General features: G+C 41.9%; 1 protein-coding gene across 3 annotated transcripts in view; it reads right to left on the bottom strand.

Moving 5' to 3' along the window:
• The window catches only part of LOC132871586 (zinc finger protein 236-like), a 71,389-nt gene extending 65,550 nt beyond the window's left edge, over positions 1–5,839 (bottom strand). For all 3 annotated transcript variants that reach the window (XM_060905861.1, XM_060905862.1, XM_060905863.1), the window contains exon 1: positions 5,763–5,839. In XM_060905861.1, the coding sequence (XP_060761844.1) occupies positions 5,763–5,814 (52 nt within the window). In that variant the 5' untranslated portion in view covers positions 5,815–5,839. The remainder of the gene's footprint in view (positions 1–5,762) is intronic.
• Between the last annotated feature and the right edge of the window lie 21,616 nt (positions 5,840–27,455).

The raw sequence follows: 27,455 nt of genomic DNA, 5'->3' as shown, positions 1-27,455 counted from the left end.
ACGAGAATGAAGACCGGCGACTTGAAGACTTGTTTTGGTTGGTTTCTCTGACTAAATCACTACTTGTGTGTATTTTTAAAGACCATTTTCACTTGAATTAGAATGCTGTGTGATTAATCTATGATTATGTGTAACACTGATAGCTGTAGGGGGTGAAAGTATAGCTAGAAAGATTGAATTCTAGCAACTTGACAGCTTGCGATCTCGTGAAATGCAGTGGGCCTTCTGATACAGTAGACCCCTTGATATTCCAGTTTTCATCATTTTCCTTTTATTGCGGTTGATTTTAACTTGATATTCAGTATGTTATAGGCTGGGAGTATTGAGCTTTGTATTGTATTGTTTAGTAAACGTACAATCGTCAGTAATAAGTGATAATTATTAGTTAAAGGCAGCTCTGTGGCATAAATCTTTCAATTAATCTTCTGTCATCCATTTGCTAAAATTATGTGCCACATATGTTATCAAGACAACACTTCATGTGACAAAGAAAGATATGACAAATACATAAATGTATGAAAATCATTTTGTACAATTAATGATTGATACATAGAAACACTTAAAACACATTGTGGCAGCGGGGGCGTGGTCAAGCGCCGGTCTGTGACAGGAGGGCGGAGCCAGGGAAGGTGAGTGGCAGAAATCACTACACCTGACGGTAATTAACCTGTGTTTTGTGTGTGTTTTCCCAGTAACCGCGCCCTATTTAAGGAGGCAGAGCTCATCCCGGGACAAGAACAGTGTGTGTTTCGCTATCAGATTAAAACTGGCGGTTATACTGAAAAGTCTGGCAATAAAAAAGCCTATTTGCATCTGAAGCGTTGTCCTGCCGTCCTCTGTGCTCCACCCGCGCGCCTCCTCCCCGCGCGGCCAGCTGCGCCTCTCCCGTCAGGAGGGGGAGGAGGCGCGCCGCGCGCTGCTCCATCGGCCACCCCGAGGCTTCGGCGACCTGCTCGAACAATGTGAGAAATGCCTCGGGGTCGTCCTGCGGGCCCATCTTGGTCACGGTGAGGGGAGACGGACCCCGCCGACGCAAGGAGATGCCGGAACGCCTCGCGATCTTCCTGCTGGGCCAGCACCAGGGCTTCGAAGCGCCGCTCTTGCTCCTTTCGGAGCGTGACGAGCGCCTGGTGCTGGCTTTGCTGAGCCGTGGCGAGGGCGTGGACCAGGTCCGCGAACGGGGAGGATTCCATGGGGCTGCGAGGTTGGTGCTCCACCTTGTCCCGGGTTTTGGTACCACTGTAGAGCTCTCTGAAGTGTGGGTGGAGCACAGAGGACGGCAGGACAACGCTTCAGATGCAAATAGGCTTTTTTATTGCCAGACTTTTCAGTATAACCGCCAGTTTTAATCTGAAAGCGAAACACACACTGTTCTTGTCCCGGGATGAGCTCTGCCTCCTTAAATAGGGCGCGGTTACTGGGAAAACACACAAAACACAGGTTAATTACCGTCAGGTGTAGTGATTTCTGCCACTCACCTTCCCTGGCTCCGCCCTCCTGTCACAGACCGGCGCTTGACCACGCCCCCGCTGCCACAATGTGTTTTTAAAAATTTTTTTTTTCTATCAATACCTAGCCATGACCTTGAAATCAGATCCATTGATAACAACAGTCACAAATAGTGTTCAGTGTTCGTTGTTACAGCCAAACACAATACACCGATTAGGCATTTTGTATCACAGAATATTAATACATCATTTCATAGTGTTTTGAGTGTTCAAAACTATCCACAAACTGAATAAATCCACAAAATCCGCAATGGAAACAACTCTGGTAAACGCACGCTATAGAGAAAACATGGGGACAGGCCAGCATCACCCAAGGGAGGTTACTGGTATGACGTCACACACAAGTTGACCTAGTTAACGGCTGGCTGCCTAAATTTGGCTGTGCGCGTCAACTTTAAATGCTTGTAGCGGGCGCATCGTGACACTGAGATCGCGGGAAACCGAGGGGCTTGAATAACCCACCAAACCCGACATTTTGACACATGATATAGCCTGATTGCTGAAATTACCGCACGACGCCTTTAAGATGAACTTATTATGTTAGTTTATCAGAGCAGAAACTCCACATCACATGCTGAATGTCAAGAATACTTCTTGTTGGTAGAAGAAGGTAGGCGTAAGTTACACTGCCGGAACATCTCCCCACCACTATTTGATAAATAGTTTGTTAAAAATCTTTCATTCTCATCTCATCTCGTTATCTCTAGCCACTTTATCCTGTTCTACAGAGTTGCAGGCAAGCTGGAGCCTATCCCAGCTGACTACGGGCAAAAGGCGGGGTACACCCTGGACAAGTCGCCAGGTCATCACAGGGCTGACACATAGACACACAACCATTCACACCTACAGTCAATTTAGAGTCACCAGTTAACCAAACCTGCATGTCTTTGGACTGTTGGGGAAACCAGAGCGCCCGGAGGAAACCCACATGGACATGGGGAGAACATGCAAACTCCACACAGAAAGGCCCTCGCCGGCCACAGGGCTTGAACCCGGACCTTCTTGCTGTGAGGCGACAGCGCTAACCACTACACCACCGTGCCGCCTAGCATGTTTCTTTCTATCTAATTTCTATTTATCTATGGAAGTTCACTTCACACTCATAGTTGCCAACTTAGTGACTGCATTTCAGAAAAGATTGCCATTGACTACACACTACCACTGCATCAGTTTTCTGCATTCTTAATTAGAAATTACAGTATTTAAACTGTTTCACAATTTGGGGTCCACAAAGTCCAAAAATCAAACCTCAGAAATTTTGGTGTTTCTCTGCTACCAAAAATTACCTTTTGAGATGGACATTAACTGCAGAATTTCAGAGCTACAGGTCATCTACTGGACATGTTACTTGTGGTGAGAAGACAGCATATAGTGCATTTCTAAAATTGACCACCTTTCTTATAGTCCACAAGAGTAAGATATACAAAGAGAAAAACTTGAAATTGTGATTTTAAGCAGAAATTTTCAAGTACTGTGCAGCGATGTTTGTACACGGTGGTAACTGTAATAACAACTGAAGCGGTGACGAGCCTTGTGGTTTTCTGGAGAGGACACTTTTTGAGACACACATTTCAACCACATGTGAAGCTCTGCTGCAAATGTGTCTCACATCTGTTTCAAGTCCTGTTTTTTTACTGTGCAACAACAGAGTATTCTGCTTCAAAAGAGACAAATATTTTCCTTTATAAATCATTTACAACCGCATCATATGGTGAATGTTTTCTGGAGAGGACATTTTTGACCAACAAAGAATCCTGTCAGAGGCACTTCTCATCTCATCTCATTATCTCTAGCCGCTTTATCCTGTTCTACAGGGTCGCAGGCAAGCTGGAGCCTATCCCAGCTGACTACGGGCGAAAGGCGGGGTACACCCTGGACAAGTCGCCAGGTCATCACAGGGCCGACACATAGACACAGACAACCATTCACACTCACATTCACACCTACGGTCAATTTAGAGTCACCAGTTAACCTAACCTGCATGTCTTTGGACTGTGGGGAAACCGGAGCACCCGGAGGAAACCCACGCGGACACGGGGAGAACATGCAAACTCCGCACAGAAAGGCCCTCGCCGGCCATGGGGCTCGAACCCGGACCTTCTTGCTGTGAGGCGACAGCGCTAACCACTACACCACCGTGTCAGAGGCACTTAATTTACAAATAAAATGTAACTTCCACTTAAAACCTAGTTAACGCTAAAAAAATGCAATTCTGAATTTAACCAGAAATTTAATCATTAAAGTAAATTAAAGTTTAATAATTAAAGTAGATTTAAATGAAATGACCACAAGGTCAAAACTGAGCCTGTATTTGACTCTTACTTGATATTTAGAAGAGCTTATACAGTAAGAGACATTACTGCTGTAGGTAGGGCTGGTGTGTCCATGTAAAATAAGGTATAAGAAACTCCGGCATATACTGGATATACATATGGAAGCTGTAACATACATATTCAAACATGTTATTTATGAAAAAAAAATATATATATATATATATATATATATATATATATATATATATATATATATATATATATGGTGAAGCTTTCTGTAAGGTGATGTTTATTTAACACATAATGAAAGGAGGCCGGGTGTAAGCACATTGCAACAGTCAGGTTTTCCACCATGGGAAAGTCTTCAGGACAGAGGACTTTGTGCTTTCTAGGTTCTTGGTAACATGGCAAGCTGCATTTTGTGGTCTTGTTAACTTGGAGGGGGGAAAAAATAAAGGCTGGTCAGGTAATGTTTGTTTGTAGCTGCTATCACATAAAAGAACTAACATTTCTTGGGGGACGTTCAACAAATTTAAAACTACAAAGTTTAAAACTACTGCTCGCAAATCGCTGTTGTACACAAGGAAAAAATTATACATATCACAGCAGCTTGTCAGGCATTACAAAGTGTGATGATTAAATAATGAGCCTGGGGTGAACCACTGGTAAACATTTGTATACACTGACCAATGGGCAAGCATAACAACCTCTGAAAGTGAAAGCATGAGTGTACATCGCTTGAAGTAGATGTGTTTTTCTGACGTGATGTAAAAAGTCAGGTCAAAAATCGAGCATCAATTTGAAATTTTTTGTGAAATTGAAGAAACAATGCGCCACAACACTCAGCACTTGCAGTGAAGCAGTTTTTGGCCAAGAAATGCATCATAGTACTTGACCGCCCTCCCTATTCGCCTGATCTGGCACCATGCGACTGTTTTCTTTTCCCTAAAATCAAGTCTGTTCTAGAAGTGAAGAACAAAACGACAGAGCTTCTGTGACCTATTACACTGATTTGATCAGCTGAAGACCAGAACACAGCAGTGCGTAATTGAAGAAGGGGAATATATTGAAAAGGAAAGGAAATGAAAAAATTTTCTTCATTAAAATTCTTTGAATTGCAGCATTAGTCTCATTATTTAATAGCCACACCTCATATTTTCCCTTATAATTATAACAGCATTTCCTGTTGTATTTGCTGACTTAATTTTCTATTTGGATAAACCTCTACTCTCAATTATAAGTGTATTGAGCAAATCTTCCTTCACTGCTTTTTGCTATGCAAATGACGATTCGATGAATATGCAAATGACCATGTGGCGTCATCAGAGGACTTCTTGAGCAGGCGTCGCTACCTTCCCCTGAAGTGTTTTCAACATTGTGACACCTTTGTGTTTATATTGTGTTGTGTTTGTAAGTGCCTGGTTTTATTGCTCAGCTAACTGAGCAAACTAAAACATAATTATGGTCTTATTCGAAATATTAACCACCATTTTCAACAAAAAAAGTCACAAAGCTAGACATGTAGTATAAAAAAGTTAGCTAATGAGCTACACTGAACCACGAATTCTGATTAAAAAGTACAAAGTTAGCCAGCTAGCTTAGCGTTAGCGCCAATACGATACGAGTTTTAACATAAAACAAAAACGCTGCTAATAGGAAACAGGAGAGCAGAAATAAAGTAATACAACGTGTGCAAAATAACTGACACTCTGTAAGGAGCACTGCTCATTTCATCACATCACATCACAGGGAATGAACGTGACTGACTGAGCGAGTCCGAGCAGCGGAGTGTTATTAATATCATTCCGCCTCAGTCTGGCGCACAAAGAAACGCACACCCGCAATACCATATCCGGGGACTATATACACAATCTTCAACTGCAGTTATCTCCGTTATGCTTTGGCTCCGACGCACAAGATGGACATTTTTAAATAGCGAACACTCTGTAGTTTTTATCCGCTGTGTCATGATGTAGTTTACCTCCTGCGCTGGCAGTGTTATCCCTGTGTTTTCGAGGCCGGCCCCGCGGCATAGTTCCAGCTTTGGCTGAGGTGTACTGTGAACGATTTCAAAATGGCGCCCGTTGTTCGTCACCACAGCGCAGGGACAAGGCACATGTAGCTTCTGATCTCATGAACCACCAAAAATACGTTTTTTTGGTTTACTAAACTATGGGACAGCTCGTGTTGAGTTACTTTATTCCGTCAGGCCTGGAATGAATTATAAACGGCAGTGTATATTTGTGAAAATGGGCGCATTAATTTGTTGTAACTATACAAAATTTTCAAGGGAAGTGAGAAGGAACAGAAACCTTCACCAAAAGGTGAAGAGGACTGTTTACATTAATATGGTAGTTAATACAGATACATTTAGGCAACACTAGCCCAACACTGTATGATTTCAGAGCTTAGACCAAGTATAATCATATAAAACATTTACGGTTTAATTCTAATCACTGTAGCTGTAGACACTCCATGCATGGGTATCATGGGCTGTGGGCCCCCAAATTAATCAAAACCTATGAGTAAATAATTACATTTTCAGTTATGTATACAGAGAAATACAACCCCAAATCAGAAAAAGTTGGACTGTATGTTTAAATTGAAATTAAAACCGAAAACAATGATTTGTAAATAATCTTTGACTTGTATCGCAGTCAAAACAATACAACAGCACATTATTTGATGTTTTACCTTGTGAAATTTATTTTTTCAAAATAAACGTATTTCAGTTTTGATTCTTACAATACATTTTAAAAAAAGTTGGGACAGTAAAGCATTTGGGTCTGTCTCAGAAACTGGGTACTGTGGGGGTACCCCACTAAATATACTCACATACCCCTTTTCCACCAAATCAGTTCCAGGGCTGGTTCGGTGCTGGTGCTGGTTCACAACTCATTCAACTTGTGAGCCAGCTGAGAGCCAGTTTGCTTTTCCATAGCTCGTGGTGCTAAGCATAGCCACGTCATTACGTCGCTGTATACGTCAGTTACGTCGCTGCGTTTGTATAAACCTTGGCGCGAACATCGTAGCAACAACAACACGGAGAAGAAGCAGCAGCAGCAACAATAATAATAATAATAATAATAATAATAATGGATGACTTCACGTTTGTACAGCTGCTGCTTCTCGCTGCTTAAAAGTGGTGATCTTTTGCAATCTTGCTATTGTTGTTGGTCTTAACAACTCCGCCCCCCGCTGACATAAGCGGTTCTTTCCTCTGGCCCAGCAAAGAGTTGGTGCTAGCCTGGAACCGTTTTTTCTGGCCCCAGAGCCAGTTCTTTGTCAGTGGAAACAGAAAACCCGGTTCCAAACTAAGCACTGGCCCTGAACCAGCCCTGGAACTGCTTTGGTGGAAAAGGGGCAACAGTCAATAAACTATACAGTTTTGAATGGTGATGTTGGTTTTAATTTGAAATAAAATGATGAAAGAAATAATACAGATAAAACTAAATTTTTGATGTGAATACTCTATTCAGAATTTGGCAAAAGTTCTGCAAATTTGTGGAAAAATGGCGGCTTGATCTGGGACATGATAAATGGTTGACTACGTCGCATTCCCTTAAAAAGGTTGTAGTCCACTGAAAAGTCTACAGTTATCACTAATTGTATTTTAAGTTGTAACTTTATACACCTAAGGATTGGTGCGCTCACAGAATAATCATAACCGTAATAAAACATCATGCAAAATATTTGATCACCGTCGTAACTCCATTTTCCGCATACCCCAAACCAATAAGATTGTGTGTTTTGATCTAAACAGAAAGCCTCAGGGTCAAGGTCACTATCTCACCAAAAGTAGTAACTTAAAATCACTATGCCATATAAAAATGTAGTTATAAATCTGCGATTTTGTTTTTTAAAATGAAAGCTGAAAGTAGGTATAGAATATGTTTCTTACAGAATGTGTTACAATGGTAGCTGGTCTTTTATGAATTTCTGAGCTATAAAATGAGTTGTGGTCTATTTTTTACCGTAGCATGTTATTTGTGTGCGGGGAAGGACACACATTAACAATTTGCATGTGTAGAATGGAATTTCCCACTCCAGCAGTTAGAAGTTGATCGTGCTTCCATTTGCGGTCTTTCTGTTACGCAGGTGATCTGTTTGGACATTATCACTCTAAAGGTGAGTTTTGACAGTTTTATTTTGTTTTAGTCTTGCAGTATAAGGCAATAGAATGTTTCTTTTTCATCTTACTTACATATTTCGTAGTGTTTGCGTATTTTTGGCCAATATTTTGCAACCATGGTCAATTTAGATCGAACTTTTGATAGAATCTACGGCCAGTCATTTTGCCCTACCCCCGCTCCGTCCGGTGCGGTAGTGATGTCCCATTGCTCGCGCGCTGCAGCAAAGACCCGTGCGACCTTCAGCCGGTACAGTTGCTGTTCTTTTACCACAACTGTTATTCCCATCTTTCCAGTGTGTTCTTGATTTTTCCATTGTGTCCTATTGTCCTATTTCGCCATATCAAATACCCAAAATGTATCATATTATTCATATTTAAAGGGGAACAGAGGGCAATATATAGAGTAAATATAACAATAAAACACACATTAACGAACCTTATTCAAGACTTACAAAAGTTTTTTGTTCTAAGGTTGGAAAGTTATAGTGTTTTGAAAGTAGCTCGAGCAAACTATTTCCGCAGTTTGAACAGCCCGCCATGATATTAATTTTATCCAATCAGAATGCACGTTCATTTTCTCTGCGTAACACTCATGACGTATGTGCCCAGTTGTGTTGGCTCATTGAGGTTGGGAATAGCACGTGTGAAATACCTGTTTCTGCCTCTTGCAATGATTTCGCAAGTCCACGGGTGGCGCCTATCTCATTGCAGCAAATAAATTCTGCTGGACTCATGAGCAACTCCACGTTACATTTTCCGCACGAGCACCACGCCGTGTCACCTGCACGCATACGCTCTGCCCCACGCTTGCCATGCCCATGGTCAGCATCAGTCTCATCCTCGCCGTCATCCGAGCTTTCTTCTCTTATTTCATCACCGGAGTCGAGAGTACCTCTCCTAGCTATTTTAAGTTCGTTTCTTAAGACACGGATTTTTTAAGATGTTACCTTGTTGACAGTTTCGGCGAGAATCTTCCGCCTTCTTCAAAACAGTCACCAGATGTGTCCTGGGGGAGCGACCTGACAGCAGGAGGCGTGAACTACCTGTCAAATTGGGCGGGACATTCACGCCTCCGTAGCGTAACATCAGCTGATAAGGCACGTCACCACTCGACATCTGGTGACTGTTTTGAAGAAGGCGGAAGATTCTCGCCGAAACTGTCAACAAGGTAACATCTTAAAAAATCCTTGTCTTAAGAAACGAACTTAAAATAGCTTTAATAGTTAGACATAATGAACTTCCACTACATAGTACCTCTCCTAGGTTCAAACTGGTACCCTTCTAAGCCATAGCCTGCTTGCAGTGTGTCTTGCGGGATCTCTTTGTATGATTCGACAGAGCTGTCGCTTTCACTTGATGCGCCCGACGCCATGATTACACGCTTATCGCCTCTATTTCGGAGAGTTCCGCTAGTGCAGTGGGTAGCGCTGACGTCACGGTCTTTTAAAAATGGCGACTCTTGTGCGGTTTAGCGTATAAAGTATTATATTTACAATTACCAAGATATTTCGTTGTTTTCTAGTATATAAATTTGATAGAATACTTAAGAATACGTTACTTTGTCACATCAGCAACTGTATATATTATATTTGGTACCCCTTTAAGTGAATAATCAACTCAGTCATCATAACTTGGCATTTTTAACTTAAGCAATCAAAAAGAGGAAATGTATTCAATATTTTCACTCATCTGTGAAGGAGGGGCTTTAATTCTTAATGATGTAGTTATTTTATATGTAAATTAATTTTACAAAAACGTTTGAATTGTAATCAAAATATAATTTAACTAAGTTGTGAGAATGATTACATTTTAATGCAGTGTGTAAATCTGCAACTTGTTCAGATGTGATATAAGTAATGATATCTTCACTGTAAAAAGAAACTAGTAAAGAAAAAAACGTGTTTCCATGTTACGTTAGTGATTAATAAAGCAAATAATTGAATAAATCAATGGGATATTGTGTGACAGTTTTAAACTTTTGTCTGTGTATTACTATTATGCTAATTGATAATTTAGTACAAAATAAGGGGTGTATCTACATGACATCCTGCAGGCACAACAAAGTAAAGTTTAATAAAATGTATGATGAACATGATGAACTGATGAACATTCTAAACTAAGGAGTAAAATTTTAAAATAATGATAAATATGTTTTTGTTTTTCTGTCCAATAATTGCATTTAAAGAAACAAATATATGTACAGAAAAAGATATTCCTTGGTTATTAAAGAGGGTTTTTAAATGCATACATGTTTCCATGTCACACAAGTGAACTTCAGAACATTGTTAAAATTTTCCACAGTGGAGGCCAGATAAAGCAAGATGCTATCTTTATTCTTATTAAACATGACAAAAGAAACATTGAGTGTTAAGTAAATGCAAAAAAAAAAAAGTAAAATTAGAAAATTTATTTTTTGGCCATAATGTCCCAAATGAGAGACCAGTTTCTGAGACAGACCCATTTACCACTTTATAATGCTGCCATTCCTTCTCACAACACTTAAAAGATGTTTAGAGACTGAAGACACCAAGTGATGAAACATTTCAGGTATTATTTTGTCCCTTTCTTCCTACAAACAGGTCTTCAGGTGTGCAACAGTACAGGGTTGTCATTGTTGCATTTTCAGTTTCAATTTTTGCCACATATTTTCTATTGGGGATAGAAAGGACGAACAACCTTTTCTTCTGCAACCATGCCTTTGTAATGTGTGCAGAATGTGGTTTTGTATTGTCTTGTTGCAATATCCCTGGAAAATATATTGAAGCCCATGTGGTCATATCAGCTATAGATGAATGACGGTTCTTGATGGAGTGCCATCTGAGGGATTGGAGATCACAGGTGTTCAGCTTAGGCTTGTGCCCTTGCCCTTTATGCACCAAAATTCCTCAAGATTTCTTGAATTGTTTAATGATATTATGCACCATAGAGAATGAAATATCTAAATCCCTTCATATCTTTCTTTGAGGAACATTGTTTTTAAACATTCCAATAATTTTCTCATGCATGTGTTGAGAAACTGGAGATCCTCGGCCCATGTTTGCTCCTCAAAGACTAGGCCTTTCCTGGATACTGATTTTGTACCAAATCATGATTACAGTCACCTGTTGACATCACCTGTTTCAAATCACATCATTATTTAATTGTTTTACCTCATTACTATCCCTATATTGCCTCCATCTCAAATTTTTTTAATGTGTTGACAACAAAGAAACCTTGAATCTCTTGAACCTTGATTAAAGTATAAAGTGGCTGAATAGTTGAATATATGGTACATCACAAATTATCTGCTAAACAGATGGTGGCTCAACAGTTAAGGCTCTGGGTTACTGATCAGAAGGTTAAGATTCAAGCCCCAACATGACCAAGCTGCCACAATTGGGCCCTTGAGCCCTTAACCCTCTCTGCTCCAGGGGTGCTGTATCACAGCTGACCCAGTTTTCTAACAAACTGGGATATGCAAAGAAAAGAATTTCCCTGGGCTTATGTGACAAAGAAATGTTTCTTCTTCTTCTTCTTCTTCTAAACCCATATCATCATGATATTTTCTACAAGCTTGGCATCGTTGCTCTAAAATATCGTTGCTCTTCTCTAAATTACACTTTAACTCTTTCTCAGTTTTTGTGACTTTTTTTTAATTATGAAAATGCTTCAGTTTGGGGTGCTGCAACTCATCATCTCCACTACCGCACCCTTCAAGCAGGTCAAAACAGATGTCATTAAACATTTAAAAAAAAAAAGCATCTGTAATTTAAAAAAGAAAATTACATAATCGTGTGCCATATTTGTTATTTTTAAGAATCTTAATATTTTCAGAAAGCAAAATAAAGCCAGTGGTGGTTGTATTTATTTATTTAGATGTTGTTGAGTTTGTTCAATAGTATTCCTCATACAATGTGAATCATCCCTAAGTCAACCTTTCCTCCACAACTGTGGAGAGTCCTCAACCAGATTCCTTGGATGGAGTTCCTGAGTGTTACATGCAGGGCCGTAGCCAGCATTTTAAAATCACAGAGGTCCGTGATGCGCGTGCCAAAAAATTTTCAACATATTTAAATGAGAGGGGTGAAATGACCATATAATAATCTTTAATTCAGTAAGTGCTGTCTGACGTTGTGTAGGCTAGCTTTGTAAAACACTAGTTATCCAAATCGAGGCCTATAGCCTATTTAAATAAAAACCTCAACCATTGCTACAAGGCCAGAGCCATGTCCAGATCATTTCTACATGTGTCACTGTCAGCCTTTTATCTTTACACCACAGCAAAATCAAGTCAGAACCCTTCTTACAAATATTGCTTTGACTTACCGAATGATTTATTAAAGTTCACAAACAAAGCTGTACTGCTTCGAAACCTGTAGATTAAATTTTAACAGCTTTATGGAAGTGTGCTGATGGTTACCATGCACACGCTCTAGAATGAGCATTCGCAGTGTCTAGAACTGCGTTCTTTTGGGGGTCACACTCGCACACTCTCATAGCCTGCCCTATCGTTTTTTTTCTGTTCTTGCTCTCCCACGCACGTGAGATACAGACGCAGAGGACCCAATCCCACCAAGATCCTCTTACCCTCTCTAATATCACAAGGCAAAGTTATCCAAGGCAAACATAAATTGAAACTTTCCACTCTATTGCTTTGGCTTATCGAATGATTTATTTTTAAAATCACAAACAAGGTAGGCTACAACTGCGCTGCTTCGAAAATATAAATTTAACAGTTTCATGAAAGTGCGCTGATGGTTACCATGAAAAAAACTTGTCTACTGCACTGCGTTCCTCCCCTGAGTCGCACGCTCATTCGTTTTTGTGTTCTTGGTCTCAGAGCCGTATGCACGAAACAGACACAGAAAACAGAATCAACGTTTAACATAATTAACAATGCACTTTTTACTGAGACGTTTTAATGTTATTCTTTTTTTTTTAATCCAGTTGAATATTTAGCGTACAAATGTATTTTCAGCTCTTTAAAATGACCGAGGTCCAGACCTCGGTGGCCTCATAGGTTACGGCCATGGTTACATGGACCTGCAGGAGGTCTTTATTTATTAATGAATGACACATCACACTTTTTAACCGTTTATTGTTATGGCTTGTCTGAAAGACTCAAGTCTTCAGGGCAGGAGAGCTTACTCTTTCTGGTTTCTCAGTGACAAAATGTTTAATTTCAAATCAAATCAAGTTTATTTGTACAGCGCTTTTAACAATAAACATTGTCGCAAAGCAGCTTTACAGAATTTGAACGACTTAAAACATGAGCTGATTTTATCCATAATCTATCCCCAATGAGCAAGCCTGTGGCGACGGTGGCAAGGAAAAACTCCCTCAGACGACATGAGGAAGAAACCTCGAGAGGAACCAGACTCAAAAGGGAACCCATCCTCATTTGGGCAACAACAGACAGCCTGATTATAATATTAACAGTTTTAACAGGTATAACCCTCAACTGTCCTCATGGGGCCGTCCTTCACAGGAGTGGGGCGATAAAACTCCGACCAGACACAGGGCACCAGGATGGATCAAGCAGGTCCGAGGGGCAGAAGAGGCCAGCATCTCAATCCCAGGATCAACATGTAACTCAGAGGGACAGATGGGGGGGGGAGAAGAGAGAGAGAAAGAAAACACATTGTTAGGTATGCCCTAAAAATGACAAGTATTAAATCTGTGTGGTAGGCTCGCAGAGACGAGAGTCTTTACATCAGGCATAACACACAATGGCATGTTAATATGGTAAAATATATCATGACCTGCTCTGGCTGGATGCTTGATTGGGTGAAGGGAGCACACTCCTCAGCAATGATGAGATGCAGATGGGACCCTTAGGGCTGGCCAAGACAATTCAGTTACATTTCACCGGGTCTGGGACATGCGACAGAAAGTCTGACGGCCGATTCCCTGCAGGCTACGATAGCCAGTCGAGGTCTCCACCGTCTCCACCAAAAGATTTCCTGTTGACTCCATGTAACTCAGAGGGACAGATTTGGGGTGGGGGGGAGGGAAAGAAAACACAGGTGGTTAGGTATGCCCAATGTCACCTGAATAAGTAGGAACAGTATACATATTGCACCGAGTACAAGCAGGGACTCCGGCAACTAACTATGACAACATAACTAAAAGGAGAGAGCCAGAAGGTAACACGGGCATGAGGGAGCCCCGGGACATAAAGCAGCCAGCCACTACACCATCAACAAACTCGAGTGAGCAAGCGAGTGGGGACTGACAGCATCCATACATCCCAGTTTACCAAAACACTCTATGTCTGAGGACCCTCCAGATCTACTCCTTTACCTCATAAACACCATTAACAAAAGGCTTGACTAAACAGTTTTCAGCCTAGACTTAAATGCTGAGACTGTGTCTGATTCCCGAACATTACTTGGAAGGCTGTTCCATAACAGTGGGGCTTTGTAAGAAAAGGCTCTGCCCCCTGATGTAGCCTTCACTATATGAGGTACCAGCAGATAGCCTGCACCTTTTGATCTAAGTAGGCGTGGCGGGTCATAGAGGAGCAGAAGTTCACTCAGGTACTGTGGTGCGAGACCATTTAGTGCTTTAAAGGTCAATAGTTTAATAATTTATTTTATTGCCTCATTAACTTCAAAAGAAAGAGAAAAACAAAGACACTGGTGAGGCCACAGTTGAACAACCTGAAGAGGTGTATCCTAAACTACGGTGACCACTACGCAGAATGCCATGTACCCTGACGTCATTGTACGCCCTCTATTCCAAATGATTGACTATATTGGAGTTGCATGATGCACCTTATAATATACAGTATGCCAACTCTTAATTTGGACACTGTGGGTACTTAGAATTGTGGCAATTGCAACCATAGTCCTTTCTTCTTCTTCTTTTTTTTTTTACTTATTATGGTAATCACTCTTTTCTTTTTCTCTCTAATGCAATCATGCCCACACAGACACACACAATTCTCACTTTTATAGTTTTGCTTTTTGATGGCTATTAATTGCATTTAAATGAATCACACCGCACTCACGATGAAAAGGTGCAAAACAAAACCAAAAGACTGTTAAAACAAGAAAAAATGTCTGCACACTTAGATCCTTTTATTCATTAAATTGCCAAAATTTCGGTCAGAGACCTTCCTCAGGGCACAAACAGATGTTTGTGCCCTGAGGAAGGTCTCTGACCGAAATTTTGGCAATTTAATGAATAAAAGGATCTAAGTGTGCAGACATTTTTTCTTGTTTTAACAGTCTGATGGCTATTAATTAAAATTAATGAATTATCATTTTTAAGCTAGTGGTGCAGTGATTAGCATTGTTGCCTCACAGCAAGAAGATTCTGGGTTCGAACCTGCCGGTTGACTCCACTCTGTATAGAGTTCTCATGTTCTCCTCATGCCTACTAGGGTTTCCTCCAGGTGCTCCAGTTTCCTCTCACAGTCCAAAGACATGTGGATTAGGTCAACTGGCTACTCTAAATTTCCCATAAGTGTGAACAATCTCTCTGTGTTAACCCTGTGATAGATTGGTGACCTGTCTAGGTTGTACCCCATCTCTCACCCAATGTCAGCTGGTATTAGCTCCAGCTCATCCATGACCCACAATGGATAAGCAGTATAGAAAATGAATTGTAAGCTTTTCCAGACCTCTCTCTCTCTCTCTCTCTCTCTCAAATTGTGATTGTGTGATTCACTTTCTGTGCTTTAGTTACTGTCCATTTTTCCCTCTCTCTTTCTCTCACTGCTTAAGTACCTTCTGTGAGATAGCACCCTGGCTGTTTTGCCAATTTGGCCATTGAAAAACTTTGATTTTGTTCTCTGGATTCATTTCTGTGTTGATTAACTGTCTGCCCATAAATAATGAGAATGAACAGTAAGCAGTTTCTTGTTATTTGAATCATATAATATTTATGTGCAGTGTGGATTTAATATACTTCAAGTTTTGTATCAGTAAAGGAAGGGTTTTTTTTTTTTTACCAATCATGTAGTATCTGCTCTTTACCAGCAGGAGGTAGCAAAGTCAATGAGACCCACCAAACATTACTAAAGGCTGCTGGGCCATAGAAGGTTCACGCTGCACGCTGCATGCTACACGTTCACGTGAAGAACCGGACCCTGGGCCATTAAACTTCATGCTTGGATGTTCACGTGTTGCGTCTGTTCTACTTTGACCGAGTAACCAACAATATGGACTCTTCGGATGACGACGATTGCCTCATTCTGCTTTTACTGAGACAGAGGAAGAGAAAAAGGAACAGAATTTGGAGCCGAGAACACTTCCTTCTGAGAGAAACCCGTGGTGAATTTCACCGAACATTCTATAATCTGCTTGACAATCCCGATGAAGAACTATTTTTCAATTATACCATTCAATTATATTTTTTCTGAAGTTTTCCCCTGAAAGCATAGAGTTATCTCCCTAGACCCGTTCTGATTGGCTGGCGCGGCGGTGACCGCATGCATTGACTGCAATTTCCGTCTTCACGCCTAGAAAAAAGTGTGCATGTTCATTTCATGCTTCACGCGTGAAGTGTGCAGCGTGCAACGTGAACGCCGTTCTATGGCCCAGAGCAAGTCATGCTACGTTTGTCCACTTTTCTTTACACGCGTGCAGCGTGTAGTGTGCAGCGTGCACCTTCTATGGCCCAGCAGCCTAATGTCCTCTCTCTCTCTCTCTCTCTCCCTCTCTCTCTGTGTGTGTGTGTGGTTTTTTTAGTTTTATATGATGTGTATGTGTATGCTGCTATACAGTAATCTCCAGCATTATTGGCACCCTTATATTTATAATGTGCAACATATGACATGAGTGATATTTTGAGCTTAACCAAAGTGGACAACAAAGTTTTATTGTAATTTATTTAAAAAATAACAATACAAAAAAATTGTGTACATTTATTGTTTGCCAGTTATTATTAATATGCCAATAATTCTGCCATAGTAGTTTTTCTTTCTTTTTTAAAATATGTTTTTTTGTGAAAGGAAAGGTAAGTAAGCTTGTGATTAATTCCATAAGTCAGTGAAATCAATTAGCCAGTTAAGTAATTACCTGAGCTCACTGATAGAAGTATCATTGGCAAAAAATATTAAAGACATATTAGAATGTGTTAATATTCAATTAAGATTTAATAAAGAATCATTATTATTTTACTTTTTCTTTATGAAAGAAGAGCTGTGAATGTGAATGTCAATATTACAGTTTTTCTCGATTGGTTTGGCTCATTTCCTGAAACTGAGATGACATTCCTATAAGGTCATTTTGCCAAACAGTGTTACAGTTCTGCACAACCCTTCAGATAACCAGCAAAATGTCATATGTCTCCCAAAACTGTTCATTCATGCTTCAAAATGAAATCCCTTTCCCATATAAATAGTCAGTACCATAAAAATGGCATAGATCCTTCTCAATTGCTTGGCCTCATTTTCGTTCATTAAGTGCTTCTGTCTAAATGACCTGGATGGCTCAGCACAACTACATGGATCATCTGCAAATGCTCATATCTCTCCCAAAACAGTTTACCCATGTGTCAAAACTAAATATCCTTCTCACATAAATAGTCAATGCCCCCAAAATGCATTGTTCCTTTGGCATTGTGTGAGCACTGCAAGTCAAAATGCTTAGACATTTTGTCAGAGGTCTAGCTAAAGGAATACTATTATATATAAAACTGGAGAAATAGTGAGAGCAGCCTCCAAAGTTTGACACCACACACAGTGCACTCATTTCGCCAAGGAAATTGTTTATTCACACAATTTTCACACAAACCAAATTGCATGCATTACTGCATTACGTACAGAGAATATAGGTAAAAGGAAAATATGCATTGACCTTCTGCATGTGATATCATGCGTCCTCGCGCTGAAAGGCTGTATGGCAAAATATAAACATGAACCAAAAAAGCAATAAAGTTCCAGAAATGAAACACTTGGACTAGTCGCTGTTGCCGTCTTCCCCCACCCTCTCCTGGTCACCATCCTCATCCTCCTGGCCATCCATCCGCTGCTGTTTGGCCACAGATTTTCATCTACATCGCACCGGATGTTCTCCCTTGCGATGCAGCGTGGGAAGAAGCGGCGTGAATGTCTTAGCCAACCCCGACACTGATCGCCTGTGATGTCTTCACAGGCAGCATCCATCGCATTGAGGAGAGACCTCTGATCCCCAATGTGGCGTTCATAAACTCTCCACCTCCAAGCAGAGAAAAACTCTTCAATAGGATTGAGAAATGGCGAATATGGTGGTAAAAACACATTACGCATCCTTGGATGGCTGTTGAACCATGCTCTGATGAGTGGGCCACGGTGAAAGCTCACATTGTCCCACACAATGACAAACTGTGGTAGGTGGGGTGCTTCGAGACCCCTTTCATTTTCGGGGACTAAATCCATATACAGACGGTCCAGGTAGAGGAGGAGCCTCTGAGTGTTGTACGGGCCCAGGCTTGCAATACGTGTAGCCACACCATTGTCAGAAATGGCCGCACACATTGTAATATTTCCCCCTCTTTGACCCGGGACGTCCACTGTGGCCCGCTGGCCAATGATGTTACGTCCGCGCCTGCGGCTCTTGGCCAGATTGAAACCAGCCTCATCTACAAACACCAGGAGATGAGGTGTTTCAATCCCCTCCAATGCCATTATTCTCTACAAAAGAGAAATATAGGTAAAACCAAATCATGTAGATGGGTCATACACAGCAGTAATATGTTCTTCACAAAGTCAATATAACCTGCAGCGGTTCCAAACCTATGCAGAGGTACTCCAGGTGGTCTTTGACACAAAATGGAGAAATACTGATCACAGTTTTCTGTTACAGTCGTTAGGCAAAATTCTGTGGTCAGATACTGGATTCCAAAGGCACAGTAAAGATACGGAAAACCCCCCAAACTTTGAACCTCTGCATAGTGTATAGGTTACAATGGTGGAAAACAAATACAGTAATTGACTTACCTGCACATACTGGTACCGCAGTTCTTTCACCCTCTCTGTGTTCCTGTCGAATGGTACCCTGTATATTTGTTTCATGGTCATATGATTTCTCTTCAGTACCCGGTCTATGGTTGAGATGCTAATGGAGTTGATATTGTGGAAGATGGATTCGTCTTGAAGGACTGCATTGCGGATCTGTGTGAGTGTGATGGCATTGTTTTGTATAACCATGTTGCAGATGGCTTGTTCCTGGGGATCTGTGAGCAATCTCCTTCTACCGCCCAAAGGAGGCTGTCGCCCAGTTCTGCAGATAGACACAGACATGACAATTTGCACTGCAATACTACTCTAAACTGCAACTGTAATTTACTTTATTTTGTCCAATTTACTGTAGTATTTTCTTTGTCACTTTATATACGCAACACTGCATCATACGATTTTGCAGTATGGGCCTACACACATGCACACACGTGCAGGCGTGCACACACACACACACACACACAGCTTTCCTAGAAAAAATTGTAATTCCATCACTGCCTGAGTGCATACCTGTTTTCCCTGCGAAAGGGTTGTATGATGGAGGAGACTGTAGAGTGTGGCACGTTAGGCTGCACTCGGTGCCCTGCCTCTGCCATGGTTAGGCCATGATTGACTACATGGTCAATAATGGTGGCTCGAATTTCATCGGGGACAGTGTGATGCCTACGCACTCCTCGCCCTCTTCCCCCTACTCCACCACCACGCATCCGCACCCCTCCTCCTCTTCCTCTTCCTCTCCTTCCTCCTCCTTCTCTTCCTCTTCCCCTTCCTCCAGCTGGAAGTTGTCCTTGTTGAGGTTCCTCCATGTTCACTCTGCAAATAGTACTGGCACCAGGCCAAGCTCTATATACAGTATACAGTGGGGCAAAAAAGTATTTAGTCAGCCACCAATTGTGCAAGTTCTCCCACTTAAAAAGATGAGAGAGGCCTGTAATTTTCATCATAGGTACACTTCAACTATGAGAGACAGAATGGGGGGAAAGAATCCAGGAAATCACATTGTAGGATTTTTAATGAATTAATTGGTAAATTCCTCGGTAAAATAAGTATTTGGTCACCTACAAACAAGCAAGATTTCTGGCTCTCACAGACCTGTAACTTCTTCTTTAAGAGGCTCCTCTGTCCTCCACTCGTTACCTGTATTAATGGCACCTGTTTGAACTCGTTATCAGTATAAAAGACACCTGTCCACAACCTCAAACAGTCACACTCCAAACTCCACTATGGCCAAGACCAAAGAGCTGTCAAAGGACACCAGAAATAAAATTGTAGACCTGCACCAGGCTGGGAAGACTGAATCTGCAATAGGTAAGCAGCTTGGTGTGAAGAAATCAACTGTGGGAACAATTATTATAAAATGGAAGACATACAAGACCACTGATAATCTCCCTCGATCTGGGGCTCCACGCAAGATCTCACCCCGTGGGGTCAAAATGATCACATGAATGGTGATCAAAAATCCCAGAACCACACGGGGGGACCTAGTGAATGACCTGCAGAGAGCTGGGACCAAAGTAACAAAGGCTACCATCAGTAACACACTACGCTGCCAGGGACTCAAATCCTGCAGTGCCAGACGTGTTCCCCCGCTTAAGCCAGTACATGTCCAGGCCCATCTGAAGTTTGCTAGAGAGCATTTGGATGATCCAGAAGAGGATTGGGAGAATGTCATATGGCCAGATGAAACCAAAATAGAACTTTTTGGTAAAAACTCAAATTGTCATGTTTGGAGGAGAAAGAATGCTGAGTTGCATCCAAAGAACACCATACCTACTGTGAAGCATGGGGGTGGAAACATCATGCTTTGGGGCTGTTTTTCTCCAAAGGGACCAGGACGACTGATCCATGTAAAGGAAAGAATGAATGGGGCCATGTATCATGAGATTTTGAGTGAAAACCTCCTTCCATCAACAAGGGCATTGAAGATGAAACGTGGCTGGGTCTTTCAGCATGACAATGATCCCAAACACACTGCCTAGGCAATGAAGGAGTGGCTTCGTAAGAAGCATTTCAAGGTCCTGGAGTGGCCTAGCCAGTCTCCAGATCTCAACCCCATAGAAAATCGTTGGAGGGAGTTGAAAGTCCGTGTTGCCCAGCGACAGCCCCAAAACATCACTGTTCTAGAGGAGATCTGCATGGAGGAATGGGCCAAAATACCAGCAACAGTGTGTGAAACCTTGTGAAGACTTACAGAAAACATTTGACCTCTGTCATTGCCAACAAAGGGTATATAACAAAGTATTGAGATGAACTTTTGTTATTGACCAAATACTTATTTTCCACCATAATTTGCAAATAAATTCTTTAAAAATCAGACAATGTGATTTTCTGGATTTTTTTTTCTCATTCTGTCTCTCATAGTTGAAGTGTACCTATGATGAAAATTACAGGCCTCTCTCATCTTTTTAAGTGGGAGAACTTGCACAATTGGTGACTGACTAAATACTTTTTTGCCCCACTGTACATGTATGGCAGCAGTCACAGTCATACACAACACCTGCCAGGTAACTCCACAAACTGTTGGATTGGTCATCTGTGATGTGGGAAACTCCTCCATCGTTAGTCAAAACCTGAATTCACCTGTCACTTATTCACCTGACTGCCATGTATTTATTCCAAAAATCTTCCAAAATCTTCCAAAAATATATATACTATATTGTATTATGTCCTTGACTAATTTTGACAATTGAGCAGACTATTCTGCATATGATGACTTATACGATGAAATCGTTCTGACGTGTTTTGGAGGGAACGACCATTACATTGAGAAACAGCTAATTGGGATGGATTACGAACATCTATTCATTTGGAAGTTGTGCTAAATGTGGGATGATTGTGTTAACTGTGGGCCACTTGTACATAACCATTTGCAAGGATGCACTAGACACTTGAGACATGTACAAAGGATTTGCAATTTGATGAAAGCAATGATAAATGCCAATCTGTTGTGAGAAATTGCAAGTGGGTTTGGGGATTTGTCCATGTTATTTTGAGAATGTCATCTCAGTTTCAAGAAATGAGCCAAACCAATTGAGAAAAACTGTAATACACATACCACCACCACCACTACTACTACAAATAATAATAATAATAATAATAATAATAATAATATGAAAGCATGTAAATACATACATGAGAAATTGCAGTTCTCTCTCTGTCTCTATGTCTTGTAGATGATCACTGAGTTTTGATTGGCAGCTCCCTGCCACCAACATGTCACATGACAGCAGTGTGAGATGGAGGAGGAACGCACTGCTGCTCTCTGTCACTCACACACAGATGCATCTCAGTAACTTTCTGTCTCCACTTGCAGCTTCTGCAAACAGCCATACCAGCCTCTCTATAGCTTTTCCTTTCACTTGCTCTCTGAGCTGCAGCCTGATTGGTTAGGTAGGGATTTGAAAAATAGGGTGTTCATGATATGGGAACGTGAACACAATTTACTCATCATTTAAGTAGTTATAGAAATCATGAGGATTGGTATAGAGGTGTCTCCAGTACTGTTTTTCTTTTCATTCCTCTCTCAATCCCAATTCCATCCACTCCTGAAAAAATTCTTACCAATGTGTCAGTAAATCTGCTGAGAACAAACAAACTACAAACATGGACACTTAGAACTACAATCCCCAAGAACCATAGCGCCCTATGGCACCAGAGTATTAATTACAGCTGCCACACAGCTCCCTAATTAGCTCTCCCCTTATTTAAGTCACTCTCTCACGCCACTCCAATGTGAAGTATCGTTCTGTTTAATCCACTCCATACCAAGCCTTGCATTTTCTGACTGGCTCTCAATTTTCTGACCTTTGCTTGCTTTATTTTGTTTACGACTTATTCTACATTGTTTGTCGATTGCCCGACTCTTGCTTGTTTCCTGACCTTGCCTCCAGTCTCTCGTTTTGGCTTCATCTACAGTCTCCTTCCCTGCTCTCCTCTGCACATACATCTGTAAGTGCCTGCACTCTGACAGCATACTTCACTGTTATGGATGTAGCAGAAAAGGCGAAGCAGACTGCTCGGAACGCTCAGGGATGCTTACTGGGAGAACATCAACAGACGTTAGCAGATCTCAACACCCGTATGATGTAGCTAGCAACCGTGATGTCACAGGCCCTCCTACCACGCCCCGAGTCCATTCCTAGCCCCACATTACAGCTTCCATCACTGGCGAGATTCGCTGGAGACGTTATCGACTGTAAAGGTTTCTTACTTCAATGCTCCATGTATTTCACTACCATGCCTAACCTTTCCGATAAACACAAGATCGCCAAGTTTCTTTCCTTTCTCACAGGCAAAGTGCTACGCTGGGCATGTACGGTTTGGAACAAGGACCGTGAACAGACAACTTCCTATGAGCAGTTCCTCTCTATGTTTAAGAGAGTTTTCAACCATGAACCTGAAGGGATTGAAATGGGAGAAAGCCTGCTTACCATCTCGCAAGATTCCTGTAGTATGGCTGAATATGCCCTCGACTTCAGAACATTAACGGCAACTAATGGATGGAACGAATCCACCTTGAAAGCCATTTTCTGCCAAGGTCTGCGCCCCACTATTCTGAGTGAACTAGCCTGCCGAGATGAACAGCTCACCCTGAATTCTCTTATTGATTTAGCCATTCGACTTGATCATCTGTTGGCACACTGACCCTCCATTCAGGAAAGCGCTAAGCCGATTCCTACTTCCAAGGACAGTTCACCCATGGAAGTCTCACACACCCGGCTATCACACTCAGAGCATGAAAGAAGGAGAAGAGAGGGTTTGTGCTTCTACCATGGGAGCTCTGAACATCAGCTGAACAACTGTCACATTCATCCTTCCTTTAAAGCTCCAGCAGAAGATTCTCCACGCACTGTGAGTCCGGTGAGAAAATTTAATTCCAAGTCCTTTAAGGTTCCTGTGTTCTTAAAGCTTACAGACTCCACACACATCCTTTTGTGTTTTTATTGATTCAGGGGCGGAGGGGAACTTAATCAGCCACGCTATCGTGCAGAAATTCAACCTGCCCACAACCCCTCTGCAAAGCGCACTCAGCATTAAGACCATCGACGGAGGACCCATAGGAGATGTTTTTCGTCACCACGCGGACCATACCGATTCATATCCAAGTGGTAGTTCTTCATTCTGAGCACATCTCCCTTTATGTCACCACCACTGTAAGTCACAATCTCATTCTTGGTTATCCATAGCTTCAGCTTCACGATCCCGTAATATCATGGCAGAACAAGGAAATTCTACAGTGGTCTCCTACATGTTTTCAGAACTGTATTTCTCATCCCCAAGTCAACCTTTTTCTCCACAACTGTGGAGAGTCCTCAACCAGACTCCTTGGACGGAGTTCCTGAGTGTTACATGGACCTGCAGAAGGTATTTAGCAAGGGAAAGGCATGCAGACTACCACTACATCGACCCTATGACTGTGCTATTGACTTACTGCCAAGCATGTCACCACCACGGGGGTGTATATATCCTCTGTCCCAGAAAGAACATGCCGCAATGGAAGAGTACATTCAAGAAGCCCTTAAGCAAGGATACATCTGACCTTCCAAATCTCCAGCTTCTGCAGGCTGCTTCTTCATAGAGAAGCGAGGCAGTGGACTTTGGCCATGCATTGATTACAGAGGTTTGAACCAGGTATCTGTCAAATACCCTTATACCCTTATCCCCTTCCTCTTGTGCCTGCGGCCCTAGAACAACTTAGATCAGCCAAGATCTTTTCAAAGTTGGATCTACACAGCACGTACAATCTGATCAGGATCAAAAAGGGCGATGAGTGGAAGACCGCTTTTAGCATGACCGCTGGCCATTTTGAGTACTGTATGGTCTTTCTTCAGTGCCTAGTGTGTTCCAGTGCCTAATCAATAATGTGCTATGGGACATGCTAGGTAGATATGCCATCAAGTACATGGATGACATCCTGATCTACTCCCCAGATGAAGAATGTCACCAGAAGAACGTTAGAACAGTTCTTAAATGCCTGCTAGAGAATCACCTTTACATCAAAGCCGAGAAGTGCAAGTTTCATCAAGTTCGTATCTCACTCCTAAGATACGTTATTAGCACCGAGGGAGTTAGCACAGACTCCTCTAAGGTCTCCGCAGTTATGTCCTGGCCCACACCTACCTCCATAAGGGAGCTTCAGCGTTTTTTGGGATTTATGAATTTCTATCATCAGTTCATTAGGGGCTTCTGTACAATAGCCACCTCTTTAATGACCTTGCTGAAGAAGGGACCAAAGCACCTCCAGTGGAACCCCATGGCCAACGAAGCATTCCAAAGTCTCAAGCAGGCCTTCACCTCTGCTCCGGTCCTCCAGCATCTAGATCCCACTAAACCTTTTACCCATCAAATGCTGAAAAACAAGTATTGGTGGGAGAATATGCTTACTGAAATTAATCGGTTAATTGCATCTTGTTCTACTTGTGTGCAGGCTAAAGTTCCTAGAACCCCTCCTGCTGGCAAGTTGTGCCCCCTCCCCACTCCTTAGAGACCCTGGTCCCATATAGCCATTGACTTCATCACTGACCTCCCTCCCTTAGAAGGAAACATGACCATTATGGTAACCATTGACCATTTCTTGAAAGCTCTTAAGCTCATCCCTTTACCTGGCATCCCAATGGCATCCCAAACAGCGGAACTCCTCTTCCAGCATGTGTTTAGATACTATGGTATCCCAGAAGACATAGTCAGTGACTGGGGCTCTCAATTCATTTCTCGCTTCTGGACCTGCTTCATGGAGAAGTTAGCCTTACATCAGGCTACCACCCTCAATCTAATGGTCAAGTTGAGAGAGCCAACCAGGAAATCGGCTACTTCCTGAGAATTTTCTGCATGTGCAACCAGGGGGACTGAGCACGTTTTTTTTCCCCATGGGCCGAGTATGCACAAAACTCACTCAGACACTCTGCAATACAGTTAACTCCATTTCAGTGCATACTTAGCTATCAACCACCCTTGTTCCCCTGAGATAATGTGCCAAGCCAGGTACAGGCTGTGGAGGATTGGTTCGCACACAGCCAAACAGTATGGGAGGAGGTTCACCAACATTTGGAAACAGTCAATGCTAAGTATAAAGAATACGCAGACAAACACAGAGGAGACAACCCAGACTTTTCCCCAGGTGACAGAGTATGGGTGGCGACAAGAAATCTCAGAGAGCCCAACACCTGCAGAAAGCTCCAGCCACGTTACATTGGGCCATTCACGGTACTGCATCGCATTAATGAAGTTTCTTACCGCCTAGAACTCCCCCTTCACAGCAGATTATCTCCCATGTTCCACGTCTCCAACTTGAAACTAGCCATCCCGGGCCTCCTTGCTGAAAACACACCAGTTCAAGAACACCCTGAACACCCTTTAGAGGAGTGAGCCCATCTACCAGGTAAATAAGATCCTTGACTCTAGACACAGAAGAGGGCAAGTCGAATACCTGGTAGATTGGGAAGGTTATGGACCTGAAGAACAAAGCTGGGTTCCTGCAAGGATATTCTAGACCCTCTCCTCAGGCAAGCGTTCCATGCCCTACACCCACACAAACCTGCACCACGAGGTAGGGGGCATCCTTGAAAGATTATAGCTCCCAGAGGGAGCTCCTCGGGGGGCATTCTGTCAGTAAATCTGCTGAGAACAAACTACAAACATGGACACTCAGAACTACAATCCCCAAGAACCACAGTGCCCTCTGTCACCAGAGTATTAATTACAGCTGCCACGCATTTTCTTAATTAACTCTCCCCCGACTTAAGCCACTCTCTCACACCACTCCAATGTGAAGTATCATTCTGTTTAATCCAGTCCATACCAAGCCTTGCATTTTCTGACTGTCTCTCAATTTTCTGACCTTTGCTTGCCTTATTTTGTTTATAACTTTTGTCTCACCTATTCTACGTTGTTTGCCAATCGCCCAACCTTTGCTTGTTTCCTGACTTTGCCTCCAGTCTCTTGTTTTGGCTTCGTCTACAGTCTCCTTCCCCGCTCTCCTCTGCACATACGTCTGTAAGTGCCTGCACTCTGATACAATCCCACCTTCTCCTGCAGGAATTCTGACCAATTCCTGCCTACAGTATTTGCATAGAAAGTCTGACCAATCCTACCTGCTCCTAAAATTTTCTGACTAATCCCACCCACTTCAGCAGAAAATCTGATTGCTAATAAAGGTGCTTCATATCTGACCATAATCTGCCACCTGTATGAAAATTAAAAATTGTAGATCCCTGCAACTTTTAGATGTACACCTCTACACAGTTGCTAGGGCACTGGAAAATATGTACACCAAGCATAAACTGGTTTTAGCTAAACAGCAAATCAAACACCATAGATATGTTTTTTTTTTAAAGGAAATATCTTGCAAATAAACAAATTGAGCTAAAAGTCAGTCTTTGTCTGTCCTTTATTTTAAAAAGCGCTGCATGTTGAATATGTTCTTAATGATATCATCACTAAAGTGATAAATAGACGAGACTATTTTTTTTGTCAGGGAGGCCACCATAACTCCGTGTGTGATGTCATTTTCTGTGAGCACAGCGGAGGTGTACAAGTGCTAGACTATAGTATAATATTATGGTATAGCAGGACTTCTTGGTTAATTTGTTTGCATTTCTCCACAAAAATTATGGCCGTGC

The sequence above is a fragment of the Neoarius graeffei genome, chromosome 23 (genome assembly GCF_027579695.1).
Source record: "Neoarius graeffei isolate fNeoGra1 chromosome 23, fNeoGra1.pri, whole genome shotgun sequence".
NCBI classification, from domain to species: Eukaryota; Metazoa; Chordata; class Actinopteri; order Siluriformes; family Ariidae; genus Neoarius; species Neoarius graeffei.
The sequence above is the reverse complement of the archived record's forward strand: the minus strand, read 5'-3'. Positions and strand labels throughout refer to the sequence as shown.